Raw genomic sequence first — 17,699 nt, 5'->3', positions numbered from 1 at the left:
CAGTTTCCCCACAAAATATGCACTGTTTTGTGAATTAATAAACTTGTGGATTCACTTGTGAATCTCCATTTATTACACTATCTCCACTGGAAAAAATATTTCAAATTCAAATGACAAAAGTCCTAAACTAGTGCCACACAATCTTCTTTGAAGATTTCCAAGTAAACTCAGCGGGTTCCATCTTTAGGTATCAAATGACATTTTAGCACCAAAAACAGACAGCTACAAACTGAGACTGGCCAGAAATCTCAATGTTAACCTGGGCTGGTGGCTGAAGGGCACGTATCTAAGGTTATGAGCGTTCTGGAAACAAGCCTCTACTTTACAGAGCGGAGCATGACCAGTACCCACTGACCAAATCCGGAGTGAAACACACACACACACACAACACACAAACAAATCCACAAGGACTAACTCAACCATGTTCTTTGGATCTCAGATGACCACGAACCTGAGGCAAAGGATGAACCAGTGAACCACTAGAATCTCAGTAAATGCTAAATTTAAGAGAACAAAAAGTTAGTATCAAAATACATCCCATGGATCTCAAATAAACCATGTTTAATGTGAAGGATTATCTATTTAAAGTTAGTCCTGTAGAAAACAGAGCCAAGTTTGCACTATTAGTAATTTTTTGGTTGTTATACTGAGGTCAAGCCCCAGATATGAATTTCGTTCTCATGCACCAAGTTTTAAAATCTCTGAACACCAGAAGAAATACATGTTTGTTTAATTGATGATTACAAAATAAAGTAAGTCACACATGATGAGTTTGGTATAGGAAACCTCAGCCGGCCAATAAATGAGTCATTCTAAACAGCCTAGTTTTCTGAATGGGTAATAGCTTCACATGCCAAAAGAGCTCTGGAGGTTAATTACCTTGAGTGTTAATATTTCCAACGTTTATGGCATATTCCCCTCTCTTCTCAAAGAGTGTATTTAAAAATTTATCTTTTAGTAGTTCACTCTCATTAATGGTAAATAGCAATTATGGATTTATGTTATTACAAAGTAATGTCTGCAAGTCCGATTGAGGGTTCCTACCTTAATATTCTCAAACCTTCAGGGCTTCTGTTCCCAACTCTCGTATCTAAAGTTATAATTTTTCTGTTTCTTTCCTAGTTGTCAAGCTGTCAGGGGTCACTTTTCACCATTGGTTACAGCAACTCCTCACCCCATTCTAAATGTGCTACCCCATATATTCTATGGATCATTTTTCAAATAAAATAAAGTTAGGATTGTTATCTAAAATAAGAGTAAGTTCTGAAAGAGCATCTGAAGCATTCTCCCAGACTTTATGCCATCTATTCCAATGCTGAGTAGGCATTTTTGCCCCTTGCCTGGTCCTTGGCTAGATTCCAGATACGTAAGGGAGCTGTGCTCCATACAGGCTTTCTACGACAAATCTTGATGTTCCTTGTGATCCCTTAATGCAGAAGTAAACCAAACCATCACATGACCTCACTAATAAACTTCTGTCCTGGCCACATAACAAAAAGTGCAAAGTTTCCAAGGAAGCAAAATATCCAGGTTGAAAGGTTAATCCAGAAACTGGAAAATGGTCCCTATCTTACATAATGGTTATGGTTTCACATATCTACAGCATTTAGCATCATGAATAGGTAGGCAGCTTACACAAATAAGTACGGTTAAAAAAGATTTTTTGAGGGGAAAAATAACCAAATTATGTTGTTAAACTCATAGGAGTTCAATTTTTTTATTGGTTTATTAAAGTAAAAGATTTTTAAGCTAAGCAACTTCTTTTTAATTCCATACATCTAATGGCTTCACTTACTAAACGGATGGCTGCTATGTTGGGAAAAGTCTCCTCCTTTACTCAAAGGGAAAAAATGTTCCTCTAACATTTGAGTAACCTAAGGATTAATTATCATTGTTTTAAACAGCCCCTACAAGCAATGAGGTCAAGCATTCAACATAAATCACTGTACTTAAATTCTGTGCATTCTATAAAACGCAAAAGTTTATATAACCTTGCTTGTCAAACCTGAAAAAGCAAAATCAAGCAGGTGATCCACGCTACCCTGTCACATTAAGAATGGAAGTACGGAAGTAGGGCTTCCCTGGTGGCGCAGTGGTTGAGAGTCCACCTGCCGATGCAGGGGACACGGGTTCGTGCCCTGGTCCAGGAAGATCCCACATGTCGCGGAGCGGCTGGGCCCGTGAGCCGTGGCTGCTGAGCCTGCGCGTCTGGAGCCTGTGCTCAGTAACGCGAGAGGCCACAATGGTGAGAAGCCCGCGTACCGCAAAAAAAAAAAAAAAAAAAAAAGAATGGAAGTAAAGAGGGACTTCCTGATGGTCCAGGGGTTAAGACTCCAAGCTCCCAGTGCAGGGCGCCGGGGTTCGATCCCTGGTCAGGGAACTAGATCCCGCATGCCACAACTAAATAAGATCCAGCCCACGGCAACAAAGATCCCCCGTGAGGCAACTAAGACCGGCGCAGCCAAATAAATAAATATTAAAAATAATAATAATAATAATGGAAGTAAAGAGAGCAGGTCATCAGTTATCCTAGTTATGTTTCCACACCCTTACGAAGGAGACTGGCCTTTCAGCTATTTATAAACACAGAACTGAAAGGGAAGGGGGCCCTGCCACTGCCACCCTTGTGAGTAACCAACAGGGTGGGCTGTTCGGCTCAGGCTGAATCCGTGGGACCTGTGGGATCTCCCTCAGGATGGCCCACCACACTAGGCAGCACCGGATCCTCTGGGTGCAGTCCTGTCTGGTCAGGAAAAGGGCTGTGAGGATTTCCAGCAGTCACTGCCAGCCTATGATTCTATATATGGAAACATCCCATCCTAGTGTTTCCAGCACCACGGGCACCACACCAGGGAGGAGGAGGGAGGAGCAGGCCAGCCCTCCTCTTGCTGTGCTGCCGGCATACTCACTTTCGTGTCTCCCAGGCCCTGCTGCCCTGGACTGGACCCTGTCATCAAATGGCAGCCCAGCCCTCTGCTGAGTCTTGCAGGCTGGCGGCTCTAACATGGAACAGCTGGAAGAGGACCCTGCATTCTTTTCTCTGTGTAAACACTGGGGGCTCTGTTCACCCTCCTGCTGCAGCATGAACTAAAGAATTTTCCCCATGCAACATTACAACCAACAGACCTTTCCCCATCCCCCATCCTCACCTCCCACCCCCAGGCCCGGATATAATTTCAGTCTGTCACCACCCATGCTAGCAAACAGCAAACTGCTGAACCTTTCAGTACATTCACTTTCTATGCTAGTCGAGGTGTCTGTAAATACACTAGCAGGGTAATAGGAAACAATTCTGTTATGCTCAATAAAGTTTCCTGACAAAAGCATTAATGACCCTGATTCATGCCTGCTCCCTATGAGACCCTTTCTACAAGATGTATATCAATATAAATAATGTCGTGATAGTTAAGTATAACCACGTAGTATACGAACTGCAAATATGTTAATAGTCTATAGCATCACCTACAAATTATTCTGAAGACAGAGCTCTAAAATTGGAATATCCGTGGGGAAAAATGAACACAAAATTGGATTTTCATGTATTCCTCATACAGCCTCATCAAAGCTTGTCTTCTGAAGGGCAGTCCCAGGCTTCTTCATGTGTTGCTGAAATCCAAAGAGCCACGTTGCCCAAAAGAAGAAAGGGGGGGGGGAAGAGCCCAGAAAATCCAGACTCTACGTGACCTGACTTACTTATTTCCCAGGAAACTGCATGAGAGAAAAATCAATCATTCATGCTACCGTAGCTACCACATGGAATGGACTAAGGGAGTTGACAGTGGGCAAAAAAAACGAAGCGGCCAGCGGAGGTTAGTGGGTGGCAGGGCCTGGGGCGGGGGCCGGTGGCGGGAGACGCCAAGGACCCAGGGGCCTCGAGGTTCTGTCGCCACGGACCAGCGGTCGGGGGGCGGGGCCAGGCCCGAGGCTGGGAAGGGGGGGAGGGCGTGGACAGGACAGCGGGACGGCGGCTGCCGCGCACTTACCGGGACTGTTGGCCTCGCCTTCTAGGACGTGCAGCTCGGTGCAGTCGGCCAGCGAGTGCTCCAGGCAGAGCTGGAGGAAGCGGGCCTGGGTCTGGCTCACGCGCTTGAGCAGCGACAGCAGTGCAACAGTCTGCTCGCACTCGTTCCAGCCCTTAAACCAGCCCGCCAGCACCCCGACCTGGTCGCGAAACATCATGGTTAGGGGGCGGCCCTCGGTCTACAAAGCCCCCTCCGAGCCCCAGCCCGCCCCGCCCGCCCCAAAGTTTGGCGGAGCCGCAGCCCAGCGGCCGCCGGAGACGCGTTCCCGTTCCAAGGTGGCTCTGGTGCCCGGACGCTGCAGGTACTGCCTCGGCTCCTGCCTCTCTCTTCTGGTTTCAGTTACGTTCTGGTGGTTCTGGCTGATTTCCCCAGAGATGATGACAGACAGTAGCACGGAAATGTTTGTTGTTGTTTTTTTTTAAATAACGATTTAAAAAAAATTTTTTCCCCACAAGGCACACAAACTGAAGAATGCTGTCTTTCCCCCCTCCCCCGCCTTCTTCTCGCAGCTTCGGGATGGTGATTTCCGGCGTCCCGGGGTCTCTCCCCCGCTGGGCGGCAGCTCGGACCCTTCACACCCGCATTCCCGAGTGGCGATCACCACTGGAAGGAGAGAAAAGGCTGCAGTGAGACCTCGGCCGGCGAGGGAGCGCGCGCGGGAAACGAGTGCATTAGAGGGGGTGGAGGGGGGCGCCCCGCGGGGGGTTTGGTCCCCCAAATTCCGGCCGCCCCCTCCGCACCCGGATGCTGGAGAGGAGCTATTCCCGTTCTGGGAAAGGCAAGAAGCTTCCTTCCCAGGTGCGTGAGGAGACCGCCCGGCTTCCTGTTGCTGCCGCTGCGAACGGCTAGTGCTCCCCACACACCCCACCCGGGGTGGCCTCGGGGACTGTGCCTGCAAACGCCCGCACCAGCAACAGATCTTTCTCGCGCAGAAAACTTGCAATGCGGCTGCGGAGGGGCGCGGGGGTGGGGGTGGGGGCTAATGCAAAGCAGAGGCGGAGGCAGCAGCAGCCCGAGTTCCTTCCTCCTCCTCCTCCTCCTCCTCTCCCGCCTCCTCCTCCGCCACCTCCTCCTCCCGGAGAAGCAGCCGAACGGCTGCAGCTCCATCTACAGCAACAGCCAGCATCTCCACCGCCAGGCGCCCCTCTGGATTTAGGCCGTGAGCAGCCGCGGCAACAGCTCGAGACAAAAATAAACTCTCCCCACCCAAAGCTCAGCGTCCAGCGGGCGGAGGCGCAGCCGGAGCCCCGGCTATCCCGCGCCGCGCCGCTCCAGCCCACCCGGGAGGTCTCCGAGAGCCTGCTTCGCCCTGAGCGATCAGATGTGTGCGTGCGTATGCGTCTGTGTGTATGCGAGTGTGTACGCGTGTGTGTGCTGTAGGCATCCTGCCCCCGCTGCCGCCGCCTACGGGCGGGTCTGTCCGGCCCACCGCCTCGCCCGCGCGTCCCAGGCCGAAGGCAGCACGGCTATGGGCGAACGCCGAGCGCGGAGACAGCCGAGCCTACAGCACTGCCTCCCCCGGCGGGCAGGGCGGCTCCGCGGGAACTGCGGCTCCGCGCCGCCCGCACACGCCCCCGAAGCACCGCAAAGAAGAAAAGTTCGGTTTCGGAGGCTCCCCCAGTCCTAACCCTGTTCGGGTGGCAGCCAGCGGACGGCGAAGAGAGCCCAGCGACTCAGCCAGCCCTCGAGGGGCGGCTCGCTCCCAGCACCCCATTTCCCGGCTCCCAGAACTTCGCGGCTCCCAGAACTTCTCCCCTCCGGGAAGGGGACCCAGTGACCCACTGGGGCAAAAGAGAGACAGGGCGCTCACCTGGGAGCGGCTCATCCTGGCTGCTCGCGGCCCCAAGCGCGGGTCCGGGACCGCAGCGGCTCTCAGCGAGGTTGGGGGCGCCCGGAGCGCGGGCTGCGGGCCATGCCGTCGGGGCGGGCGGCGCTGAGAGAGTGCGGCGCTGCGGGTCCGGGCCGCCGCCGCCGCCGCCGCTCCTGCCGCCTCCAGTGTCGGCTCGCGGAGGACTGAGCCGCCCGAGCCGGAGCTCCCCACATGCTACTGATTAACATACACCATTACATCATGGGCTTGGCAGGGAGCGCCCGAGAAGGGGGGAGAGGAACCCGGGCGGCGGCGGCAGCGGCGGCAAGCGGGGGGAGTCGGGGGAGGATCCCCGGGCCCGGCCTGCGGCGGGGGTGGGGGGGTGGATTCCTAAGTGGGGACCAGAAAAGGGGAGGGGAGCGGAGAGGGAGGAGCCGGATGGCGCAAAGGGGTCGGGTTGGAGGAACGGCCTGGCGGAGGGAAGAAGTTTGGGGAAGGGGAGGGGTCCAAGTGAATGCCTGCCCTCTGCTGCTTGCGTGTTCCGGAGGGGCCGGGGCGCTCGAGACGCCAGAGTGCGGGCCGGAGGGGACCCAGACGGCGCTTGAGCGGGGACGGTGCTGCCACCGGCTGCTCGTCCTTGGGAATGTGGTTCGCCTACTCGGGTGACCACTCGGCCCAACTGGGGCCCGGGGGTGACAGAGACCTGGGGTCAAGGGCGCTGCAGGCGTGGACGGGTTCCGGGGGTCGAGGACGCGAAGGGCGGAGGAGGCCGAGGGGCGGTGCAGTGCTGGAAGAGCCTGGACGCCGGAAGGCCCGGGTCCGAGAAGCGCGAGAAGTTCCCGGGTTGTTCACCCCTCGCCCGGGTCGGACCTTGGATGCCCTTTGCTCCTGTGGGCGGCCTCGCGGCTAGCCCCACACCCCTCTCCAGCCTTGCTGTCCCCTGGGGAAGCCGCCTGACTTCTGGGGCCAGCCGGGGAGCTACACCTGGCGCGCGGGCTGCGGCTGCGGCTCCGGCTGCGGGCCTGGAGCGGAGAGGAGCGCCGCCCCAGGCGGCTGGGAGGCGGGCGAGGCCACCTGTCAGCGCGTCTGAGTCGCCGGGCTGGGCAGCCTTTATGTGGCCCTGCAGAGTGCACGAGGCCGAGGCCGGGCAGGGGGCTTCAGAGGTCCTCGCCGCGCACAAGAGGATGGGGGTGGAGGTGCAGCGCCGAGGCCATGCAGTTCAGGGAGGGCTGGGAAAGTGCCCTCGGGTAGTCTCGAAAGTAGAGGATTGGTTTAAAATAACCTAAAACCTAACAATCGCTGTGCCTTCCAATAGTAATCGAATATTCACAGGAGGACTTGATGACCAAATCCAGGCTGTCTCTGTGTTTTCAGTGAAAACAGTGAGCCCTGGAACATTTCTCCAGCAACTTGAGGCTTTCTTTATAAGAGTACTTCTGATAAGTTAGTGAAGCCTATGCTTCAAGTCCTGCCTCCCCTACTCTGGCTAATACAGGATTTCTGAAGATAAAGTATCTGAGATATTATTCCACTGATTTACCACTTCCTTCTTTAACTCCAGCATATGTTCCTGGATTTTCAATCATTTCTTCCTTCCGTCCTAAGTTACTGCACCGCTTAGTTCCTGTGAAACATGTGACAGCACCTAACCATCTGTTGGAGTATTGAAAGGTCTTGTGGAGCTGCAAAAATATAGGTGTTACCATTAAAATAGACGGTGTGTGGATGGATAATTTTCTTAAGCTCATCATTAACCAGCCAGGAAAGGTATCTGCATAATTTAATGAATATTTTGCCCTAAAAAAATTCTAGAGTCAGTGTTTTAATTTTGTTTTGTTTTATTATTACAGAGGCAGGAAATCTTGAAATATTTTCTCCAAAACATTATTATCATTAGCTAGTACTTAGTAATAACTTCTATCAAGAAATGGGGAGAAGGTTTAGAGCATGGTCTATCTCAATATATACCTTGCTATCAACTGCAGCCAAAGCAGAAGTTCCCCACCTGGGGATTTTAGAAGCCTCCAAGAGTGATTTTTTAAAAGAAAGTGGGAAAAAAATCAGTTTCATTAACTTATTTATTGTCACCTGCAGTTTACTAAGCGAATAGTAAAACTAAGAAACAAAAACAACAAAACCTTGAGGCAAATTGAATTCTGCTTAAGCTGAAGAAAGAAAATACTGCCACCTACTGGAAAAGTGTACTTCTTACAGCAGCCTGTGACCTAAGAAAAGATCTTGATTTAGCTAATTTTTGAGCTATTTTTTAAAAAATACAAAGAGGAGCATGACTCATGAGTTGCCATCCTGCCTTGTTTTTGTGGGTTCACAATACTTGTGATTTCCCTCACCTCTGGGCCTTTTCCCTGACTGGAAAGGGAGTGGAGATAAAACCCAGTGATGCTGCTTCACTATTCCTCACAGAGTGAAGTCAGGACTGAAGGAAGGAAAGTAATACTATCAACTAAATATATATTTTTGTCTAAATATGGACTTTCCTATTCGAAACTTTACCCAGTTTTTATGGATAATTAAGAAGTGGCTTTGGGATTGACATGTACACACTGCTATATTTTAAATGGATAACCAATAAATTTTTTTGTAAAAAAAAAAAGTGGCTAACAAGTACTAAATATCCACATGACTTGGAGTTTTAGAGCAAATTCTAACTTCCACATGACTTGGAGTTTTAGAGCAAATTCTAACTTCCAAAGAACAGTTGATTAGGCGGTAATCTGGGAGGAATGGGATTTAGGTGAGCTAGAAACATGGCTGGCAGGCAGGGAAACCATTTCTTGGTTAATGGAGACAAGCCCAGGTGCTTCTCCATACTCTGTACACAGGAAAAGTGCAAAACCACTGATGAGCATGGAGGCAAGAGTAGGCTACTCAGGCCAAGATGTAGAGAAGGAATTGACTATGAAAAGATTACACTTCGGGGCTTCCCTGGTGGCGCAGTGGTTAAGAATCCGCCTGCCAATGCAGGGCACACAGGTTTGAGCCCTGGTCCGGGAAGATACTGTATGCCGCGGAGCAACTAAGCCCGTGCGCCACAACTACTGAGCCTGCGCTCTAGAGCCCACGAGCCACAACTACTAAAGCCTGCGCGCCTAGAGCCCGTGCTCTGCAACAAGAGAAGCCACCACAATGAGAAGCCTGCGCACTGCAACGAAGAGTAGCCCCCACTCACCGCGACTAGAGAAAGCCCACATGTAGCAATGGAGACCCAACGCAGCTATTAATTAATTAATTATTTTTTAAAAAGAAAAGATTAGACTTGGGTAACTGAACAGAAGTGCCCAGGAGTGAGGAAATTTGAAGACTGATTGAAAGTGAGCCAAACTGGCATCTGCATCAGATAGAACTCTATCTGCATAATATTTGCCACTGGGATCTAGTGTGCTTCCTGAAGAGCAGGCACAGCTACAGTAAAGTAGTTTCTGTGTTAAGAATATCATTTAAAAATAATTGTAATGCCTGCCCTCATAAGGTCTGAAAATAACTGGCACATTACTTGGCACATAGGAGGTACCTGAAAAGTATTAGTTTTCCTTCTTTGTAGGTACAAATCAGAGTATGTTAATTTGCCTAATTTACATCTCGGGTCTGCCTCACATAGAAGCATGCTTTTTCATTCTTCAAAGACATGCCCTCTCAAAAGCCAGGTAATAAGGCCGAGGACAGGATGGCCAGGGCTTGAATCAGGATTCAAGGGGATGAAGAGAGAGATGTGGAGGAAGAAACTGCAGAACTGGTGACAGATGGAATGTGGGAAGGCTAAATCAGGAGTCAGGTCTGCTAAGATAGCAACAGTGAAAGGCAAGCTGGGTGAGGCCCAGGAGCCATGGCTTAGGGAGACTAAACTTGAGTTCAGATCTCATTAGAAGAAATTCAGAAATATCTCAGTGTTGGGAGGGGCACACATTCAGATAGGAAGCTGGTGTTCTGTTAGCCCAGGGCAGAGTGCTAATGGCTAGCACCAATTTCCTATACCCCTAGCACGTTTTTATACTGACGGGATCGTGACTGATAACTGGCCCAGGGTAAACCTGGCTGGGCAAGCCTCAGGGAAAGCACTGGGACTCCTGAGGAATCTGCTTTCACTTTTCACTGAAGTTCTTACCACTTTAAGGATAGTTTTCAAATTTTCTTCAGTTCCTCAATTTAGGGAATTTTTCCAGAAAAGAAAGACTTCTTAAACCCAGTTTTAGGTAAATAGAATGCCACTACCCAAAGGCCATAACAGGTGTGATTAGTTACTCTTCAGGAGTGAAACAAGAGTATGAATTGGATGGACATGTTGAATCCATAGGGAAAAGGTCTTTTTTTAAAATTTTGGTAAAATATGTATAACATAAAGTTTACCCTTTTCACCACTCTTAAGTCTAAAATTCAGTTGCATTAAGTACATTCACACTGTTGGTGCAACCATCACTAACTATCCATTTCCAGATTTTTCCACCTTCCCAAACTGAACTTCTGGGCTTGTTAAACAATAAACCCCCATTCTTCCCTCCCCTCAGTCTCTGCTAACCACTATTCTACGTTTTGTCTCTATGAATTTGTCTGTTCTAGGTACCTCATATAAGTGGACTCGTACAGTATTTATTGTCCTTTTGCGTCTAGCTTCTTTCACTTAGCATAACGTTTTTAAGGTTCATCCGTATTACAGCATGTATTGGAATTTTATTCCTTTTTAAGGCTGATTGATATTACACGAAGAAAACTTTTGAGACAGCTTTCTCTAGCATGGAGTTAGATAAGAAAGGTGAACTCCAGTTTTTAGAACATTTAGTCAGGTACACTGTCTTTTTGACTGATTTCTAAAGAGTATAATCCAAACCAATTAACTGGTACTTAAATAAAATATAAATTCAAGCAATTGAACCACAATTTCAAACACAAATGCAGATGGGTTCACACTTTTTAAAAATAAGCAAATGTGTGAAATATTAAATTATGGTTTTTTACAGTAAAACAACTTATAAGGCGTCATAGATAAATTTTCAAATAAATACGGTCAAAAGGTTAAATGTAAGTGCTGCAAAACTACTCCTATTTATAGGATTTGTATAGGTCAGGATTACAAAAGTAGGAGCTTAGACCTTTTAGAGGGATAAGTTGTCCCAGATTGGCGTGAGAGAAAGAAAGTAAAAATTACTCATTGTAGAAATCATCAAATCCTAATTCTGATCTTTGTTGTTGATTGAAGGCTTGCCAGTATCTTTGCCAGCTGCAAGTGCAATTGAAATGTGTCCACAGTTTTAAATAGCTGAAATTTTTAAAGGTACAAGTCTAAAGTCATATTTCTATAATCTAAACAAAGATCAGACTCCCCTTCTCCAGTATTCTTTAAAGCAACCTCTGTGATGAGAATATTCCAAGACTGCTGGCACCAACAACTTTCTCTTTACCAGGTACTATTGTTGCATAGGATACGTTAAATATTGATTAATCCCACATTTTTCCACATCCTTGGAATATCCCCATTCCGAAAGCTTATGAGAAACTGCCTGGTTATACATTGAAATTTTATTGCAAGATTTCTCAGAGCCTTCATTATGCTAATGTTCATTCTGCTCTCCTGGAGAGTACAGTATATGGCAGGTCCTGAAGTTACTTGAGCCCAGAACACATTTTTCCTAGGTCTTGTAGTATAGTGTTGCCTGGGATATGTTTTGGGAAATGCTAGGTGTGATAATGGGTTCAAGAAAAGCAATAAAAATGATGAAACAATTTAAAATTGTACCCACAGTTCAATGTTGAAAAACCATGTGCTTTTCATACAATGTAGGAAGGTGACTAGTGATTAAGAGCACAAGCTTCAGGCAAAGCAAAACAAAGCAGAACTGGATTCAAATCCTAACTCTACCACGTAGTAGATGTGTGATACGGGCTATTTAACCTCAGTCGGTCTCAGTTTTCTGTCTACCATAGTAAATTGAGCCAGGTATATAGGAGGTAAGATCTAATTGCTATCAATTAGAGTAGCCAGGAGAGAGACAACACCAATTATTTTATCAGAGGTCATGAATATAAAGAGTTGGTAACTGAAGAGTCGAAAGGAAAACATTAAGGTATCTCACAGGTAGCAACTGCAGGAAGCAGCTACCATCCACAGGGCTAGGGAAACAAAATGAAGTTGGAATTATAAAAACTTAGAAGTTTGGAGGACGGGCCCTCAGAGCTGGAACACTCAGCCCTCTGAGGAGAGGGTATTGCTAGGCTGGGGCTGGCGTCCTGAGGTGGGAATGAGGAGGCAGGTTTGGCAAATGTTGGGAGAACTGCAATATGGATTCAACTGCTGCTCCTGGAATTAACCACCATTACCAAGGTAAAGAAGCGAGGCTCCGGTGGTGCTCACAGGAACAGGAAGCCAACATGAAGCCCACAGGAAACAGACAGGAAGGAGCAAATCCCTCCTTCCTGTCTTCCAGTTTCCCTCTATTGCTCCAGTTTGCAAAGCCTCATAGGAAGCCCACTGGCAAAGCGTAAATGTGGTTTGCGGAGTGTTACCCAGCATCACAAAGCCGGTTGTAGAAGGGTGGGTTTGCAGCTGAGACGCAATAGCTTAACTGTTGGCACAAATACAAAGCGCTCAGAGCAAGGAAAGTATCTGACAGCTATTCCTCCTCCCCCAACCTAACTGACTCAGTCCTATGCCTGGGGCGGATTTGCAGAATTTCCATAGGACCTAGCTACAGTAAAGAGAGAGGAGAGTAAATGACTGGAGGTTCAACTAAATAAATAAAACAAATAAGGTAGGCTTAAGATCACAGCTCAAACTTCTAACAACTAAAACTGAACTCCTGGTTCTGCCCCCTTCCTCCCTCCCCAAGATGCATTCCCCCTCAGTCTTTGAAAATTGCAACATGGACAAGGTTACCTCCCTTCTTTGGCTCTCCAAGGTCTTCCCACTGCACAAAAGACTATCCTGACTCCTGCCCATGACAACACTTGCCCTCTCTCCAACTCCATCCACATTGCTCCTTCACGTTTATTCACTTCAAGTCACATAGGCTTTTTCTCTCCCTCTACCACCCAAGCTCTTTTTCACTTTGTGCTTTTTGTTCCTTCCATCCAATATGCTGTGCCCAGCCTCTTTTTTTTTAACATCTTTATTGGAGTATAATTGCTTTACAATGGTGTGTTAGTTTCTGCTTTATAACAAAGTGAATCAGCTATACATATACATATATCCCCATATCTCCTCCCTCTTACATCTCCCTCCCACCCTCCCTATCCCACCCTTCTAGGTGGTCACAAAGCATCGAGCTGATCTCCCTGTGCTATGCGGCTGCTTCCCACTAGATATCTGTTTTACATCTGGTAGTGTATATATGTCCATGCCACTCTCTCACTTCGTCCTAGCTTACCCTTCCCCCTCCCGGTGTCTCAAAAGTTCATTCTCTACTTCTGCGTCTTTATTCCTGTCCTGCCCCTAGGTTCTTCAGAACCATATTTTTTTCTTTTTTTAGATTCCGTATATATGTGTCAGCATACAGTATTTTTCTCTTTCTGACTTACTTCACTCTGTATGACAGTCTCTAGGTCCATCCACCTCACTACAAATAACTCAATTTCGTTTCTTTTTATGGCTGAGTAATATTCCATTGTATATATGTGCCACATCTTATTGATCCATTCATCTGTCGATGGACACTTAGGTTGCTTCCATGTCCTGGCTATTGTAAATAGAGCTGCAATGAACATTGTGGTACATGACTCTTTTTGAATTATGGTTTTCTTACGGTATATGCCCAGTACTGGGATTGCTGGTCGTATGGTAGTTCTATTTTTAGTTTTTTAAGGAATCATACTGTTCTCCATAGTGGCTGTATCAATTTACATTCCCACCAACAGTGCAAGAGGGTTCCTTTTTCTCCACACTCTCTCCAAAATTTATGGTTTGTAGATTTTTTGATGATGGCCATTCTGACTGGTGTGAGGTGATACTTCATTATAGTTTTGATTTGCATTTCTGTAATGATTAGTGATGTTGAGCATTCTTTCATGTGTTTGTTGGCAAACTGTATATCTTTTTTGGAGAAATGTCTATTTAGGTCTTCTGCCCATTTTTGGATTGGGTTGTTTGTTTTTTTGATATTGAGCTGCATGAGCTGCTTGTAAATTTTGGAGGTTGATCCTTTGTCAGTTGCTTCATTTGTAAATATTTTCTTCCATTCTGAGGTTGTCTTTTCGTCTTGTTTATGTTTGCTTTGCTGTGCAAAAGCTTTTAAGTTTCATTAGGTCCCATTTGTTTATTTTTGTTTTTATTTCCATTTCTCTAGGAGGTGGGTCAAAAAGGATCTTGCTGTGATTTACGTCATAAAGTGTTCTGCCTATGTTTTCCTCTAAGAGTTTTATAGTGTCTGGCCTTAAATTTAGGTCTTTAATCCATTTTGAGTTTATTATTGTGTATGGTGTTAGGAAGTGTTCTAATTCCATTCCTTTACATGTAGCTGTCCAGTTTACCCAGCACCACTTATTGAAGAGACTGTCTTTGCTCCATTGTATATTCTTGCCACCTTTATCAAAAATAAGGTGACCATATGTGCATGGGTTTATCCCTGGGCTTTCTATCCTGTTCCATTTATCTATATTTCTGTTTTTGTGCCAGGACCATACTGTTTTGATTACTGCAGCTTTGTCGTATAGTCTGAAGTCAGGGAGCCTGATTCCTCCAGCTCCGTTTTTCTTTCTCAAGATTGCTTTGGCTATTCGGGGTCTTTTGTGTTTCCGTACAAATTATGAAATTTTTTGTTCTAGTTCTGTGAAAAAATGCCAGTGGTAGTTTGATAGGGATTGCATTGAATCTGTAGATTGCTTTGGGTAGTAGAGTCATTTTCACAATGTTGATTCTTCCAATCCAAGAACATGGTATATCTCTCCATCTCTTTGTATCATCTTTAATTTCTTTCATCAGTGTCTATAGTTTTCTACATACAGGTCTTTTGTCTCCTTAGGTAGGTTTATTCCTAGGTATTTATTCTTTTTGTTGCAGTGGTGTTTAAGGAGTGTTTCCTTAATTTCTCTGTCAGATTTTTCATCATTAATGTATAGGAATGCAAGAGATTTCTGTGCATTAATTTTGTATCCTGCTACTTTACCAAATTCATTGATTATCTCTAGTAGTTTTCTGGTAGCATCTTTAGGATTCTCTGTGTATAATATCATGTCATTTGCAAACAGTGACAGCTTTACTTCTTCTTTTCCGATTAACATTCCTTTTATTTCTTTTTCTTCTCTGATTACTGTGGCTAAAACTTCCAAAACTATATTGAATAATTGTGGTGAGAGTGGGCATCCTTGTCTTGTTCCTGATCTTAGAGGAAAAGGTTTCCGCTTTTCACCATTGAGAATGATGTTGGCTGTGGGTTTGTCATATACGGCCTTTATTATGTTGAGGTAAGTTCCCTCTATGCCTACTTTCTGGAGGGTTTTTATCATAAATGGGTGTTGAATTTTGTCAAAAGCTTTTTCTGCATCTGTTGAGATGATCATATGGTTTTTCTCCTTCAATTTGTTAATGTGGTGTATCACATTGATTGATTTGCATATATTGAAGAATCCTTTCATTCCTGGGATAAACTCCACTTGATCATGGTGTATGATCCTTTTAATGTGCTGTTGGATTCCGTTTGCTACTATTTTGTTAGGGATTTTTGCATCTATGTTCATCAGTGATACAGTGAAACTGGTAGTTTTCTTTCTTTGTGACATCTTTGTCTGGTTTTGGTATCAGGGTGATTGTGGCCTCGTAGAATGAGTTTGGGAGTGTTCCTCCCTCTGCTATATTTTGGAAGAGTTTGAGAAGGATAGGTGTTAGCTCTTCTCTAAATGTTTGATAGAATTTGCCTGTGAAGCCATCTGGTCCTGGGCTTTTGTTTGTTGGAAGACTTTTAATCACAGTTTCAATTCCAGTGCTTGTGATTGATCTCTTTTTATTTTCTATTTCTTCCTGGTTCAGCCTCAGAAAGTTGTGTTTTTCTAAGAATTTGTCCATTTCTTCCAGGTTATCCATTTTATTGGCATATAGTTTTTTGTAGTAATCTCTCATGATCCTTTGTATTTCTGCAGTGTCAGTTGTTACTTCTCCTTTTTCATTTCTAATTCTATTGATTTGAGTTTTCTCCCTTGTTTTCCTGATGAGTCTGGCTAATGGTTTATCAATTTTGTTTATCTTATCAAAGAACAAGCTTTTAGTTTTATTGATATTTGCTATCATTTCCTTCATTTCTTTTTCATTTATTTCTCATCTGATCTTTATGATTTCTTTCCTCCCGCTAACTTTGGGTGTTTTTTGTTCCTCTTTCTCTAATTTATTTAGGTGTAAGGTTAGGTTGTTTATTTGAGATGTTTCTTGTTTCTTGAGGTAAGATTGTATTGCTATAAACTTCCCTCTTAGAACTGCTTTTGCTGCATCCCATGGGTTTTGGGTCATCGTGTTTTCATTGTCATTTTTTTCTAGGTATTTTTTGATTCCCTCTTTGATTTCTTCAGTGATCTCTTGGTTATTAAGTAGTGTATTTTTTATGCTCCACGTTTTTGTATTTTTTTACAGATTCTTTCCTGTAATTGATATCTAGTCTGATAGCATTGTGGTCGGAAAAGATACTTGATATGATTTCAATTTTCTTAAATTTACCAAGGCTTGATTTGTGACCCAAGATATGATCTATCCTGGAGAATGTTACATGAGCACTTGAGAAGAAAGTGTATTCTGTTGTTTTTGGATGGAATGTGCTATAAATATCAATTAAATCCATCTTGTTTAATGTATCATTTAAGGCGTTTGTCCTTTTTTATATTCATTTTGGATGATATGTCCCTTGGTGAAAGTGGGGTGTTAAAGTCCCCTACTATGATTGTGTTACTGTCGATTTCCCCTTTTATGGCTGTTAGTATTTGCCTTATGTATTGATGTTCTCCTATGTTGGGTGCATAAATATTTACAATTCTTGTATCTTCTTCTTGGATTGATCCCTTGATCATTATGTAGTGTCCTTCTTTGTCTCTTCTAATAGTCTTTATTTTAAAGTCTATTTTGTCTGATATGAGAATTGCTACTCCAGCTTTCTTTCTTTTTCTTTTAAATTTATTTATTTATTTATTTTTGGCTGTGTTGGGTCTTCATTTCTGTGAAAGGGCTTTCTCTAGTTGTGGCGAGCGGGGGCCACTCCTCATCACGGTGCGCAGGCCTCTCACTGTCGTGGCCTCTCCCATTGCAGAGCAGAGGCTCCATATGCGCAGGCTCAGTAGTTGTGGCTCACAGGCCTAGTTGCTCCATGGCATGTGGGACCTTCCCGAGCCAGGGATCGAACTCATGTCCCCTGCATTGGCAGGCGGATTCCCAACCACTGCGCCACCAGGGAAGCCCTCCAGCTTTCTTTTGACTTCCATTTGCAAGGAATCTCTTTTTCCATCCCCTCACTTTCAGTCTGTATGTGTCCCTAGGTCTGAAGTGGGTCTCTTGTAGACAGCATAGATACGGGTCTTGTTTTTGTATCCATTCAGCCAGTTTATGTCTTTTGGTTAGAGCATTTAATCCATTTACATTTAAGGTAATTATTGATATTTATGTTCCTATTACCATTTTCTTAATTGTTTTGGGTTTGTTATAGTAGGTCTTTTCTTTCTCTTGTGTTTCCTGCCTAGAGAAGTTCATTTAGCAGTTGTTGTAAAGCTGGTTTGGTGGTGCTGAATTCTCTTAGCTTTTGCTTGTCTGTACAGGTTTTAATTCCTCCGTCGAATCTGAATGAGATCCTTGCTCAGTAGAGTAATCTTGGTTGTAGGTTTTTCCCTTTCATCACTTTAAAAATGTCCTGCCACTCCCTTCTGGCTTGCAGAGTTTCTGCTGAAAGATC

At 45.3% G+C, this 17,699-nt stretch overlaps 1 protein-coding gene across 7 annotated transcripts in view; it reads right to left on the bottom strand.

Annotated features, from left to right (window-relative positions):
- Positions 1-5,978, bottom strand: part of SAMD4A (sterile alpha motif domain containing 4A) — a 232,707-nt gene extending 226,729 nt beyond the window's left edge. For 4 of the 7 annotated variants that reach the window (XM_070044965.1, XM_030855027.2, XM_070044969.1 and 1 more), the window contains exons 1-2: positions 5,833-5,978; positions 3,984-4,625 (exon numbers count right to left, since the gene is read on the bottom strand). In XM_070044965.1, coding sequence (XP_069901066.1) covers positions 3,984-4,179 — 196 coding nt within the window. In that variant the 5' untranslated portion in view covers positions 4,180-4,625; positions 5,833-5,978. Of the gene's footprint in view, positions 1-3,983; positions 4,626-4,762; positions 4,908-4,930; positions 5,008-5,228; positions 5,326-5,832 lie in introns of those variants that run through there. The other 3 variants (XM_070044966.1, XM_070044968.1, XM_070044967.1) reach the window with 3 other exon arrangements.
- Positions 5,979-17,699: the final 11,721 nt, after the last annotated feature.

Source organism: Globicephala melas, chromosome 2, assembly GCF_963455315.2.
Source record: "Globicephala melas chromosome 2, mGloMel1.2, whole genome shotgun sequence".
Classification (NCBI taxonomy): Eukaryota; Metazoa; Chordata; class Mammalia; order Artiodactyla; family Delphinidae; genus Globicephala; species Globicephala melas.
Note: the sequence above shows the minus strand (reverse complement) of the source record. Positions and strands in the feature narration are given on the sequence as shown.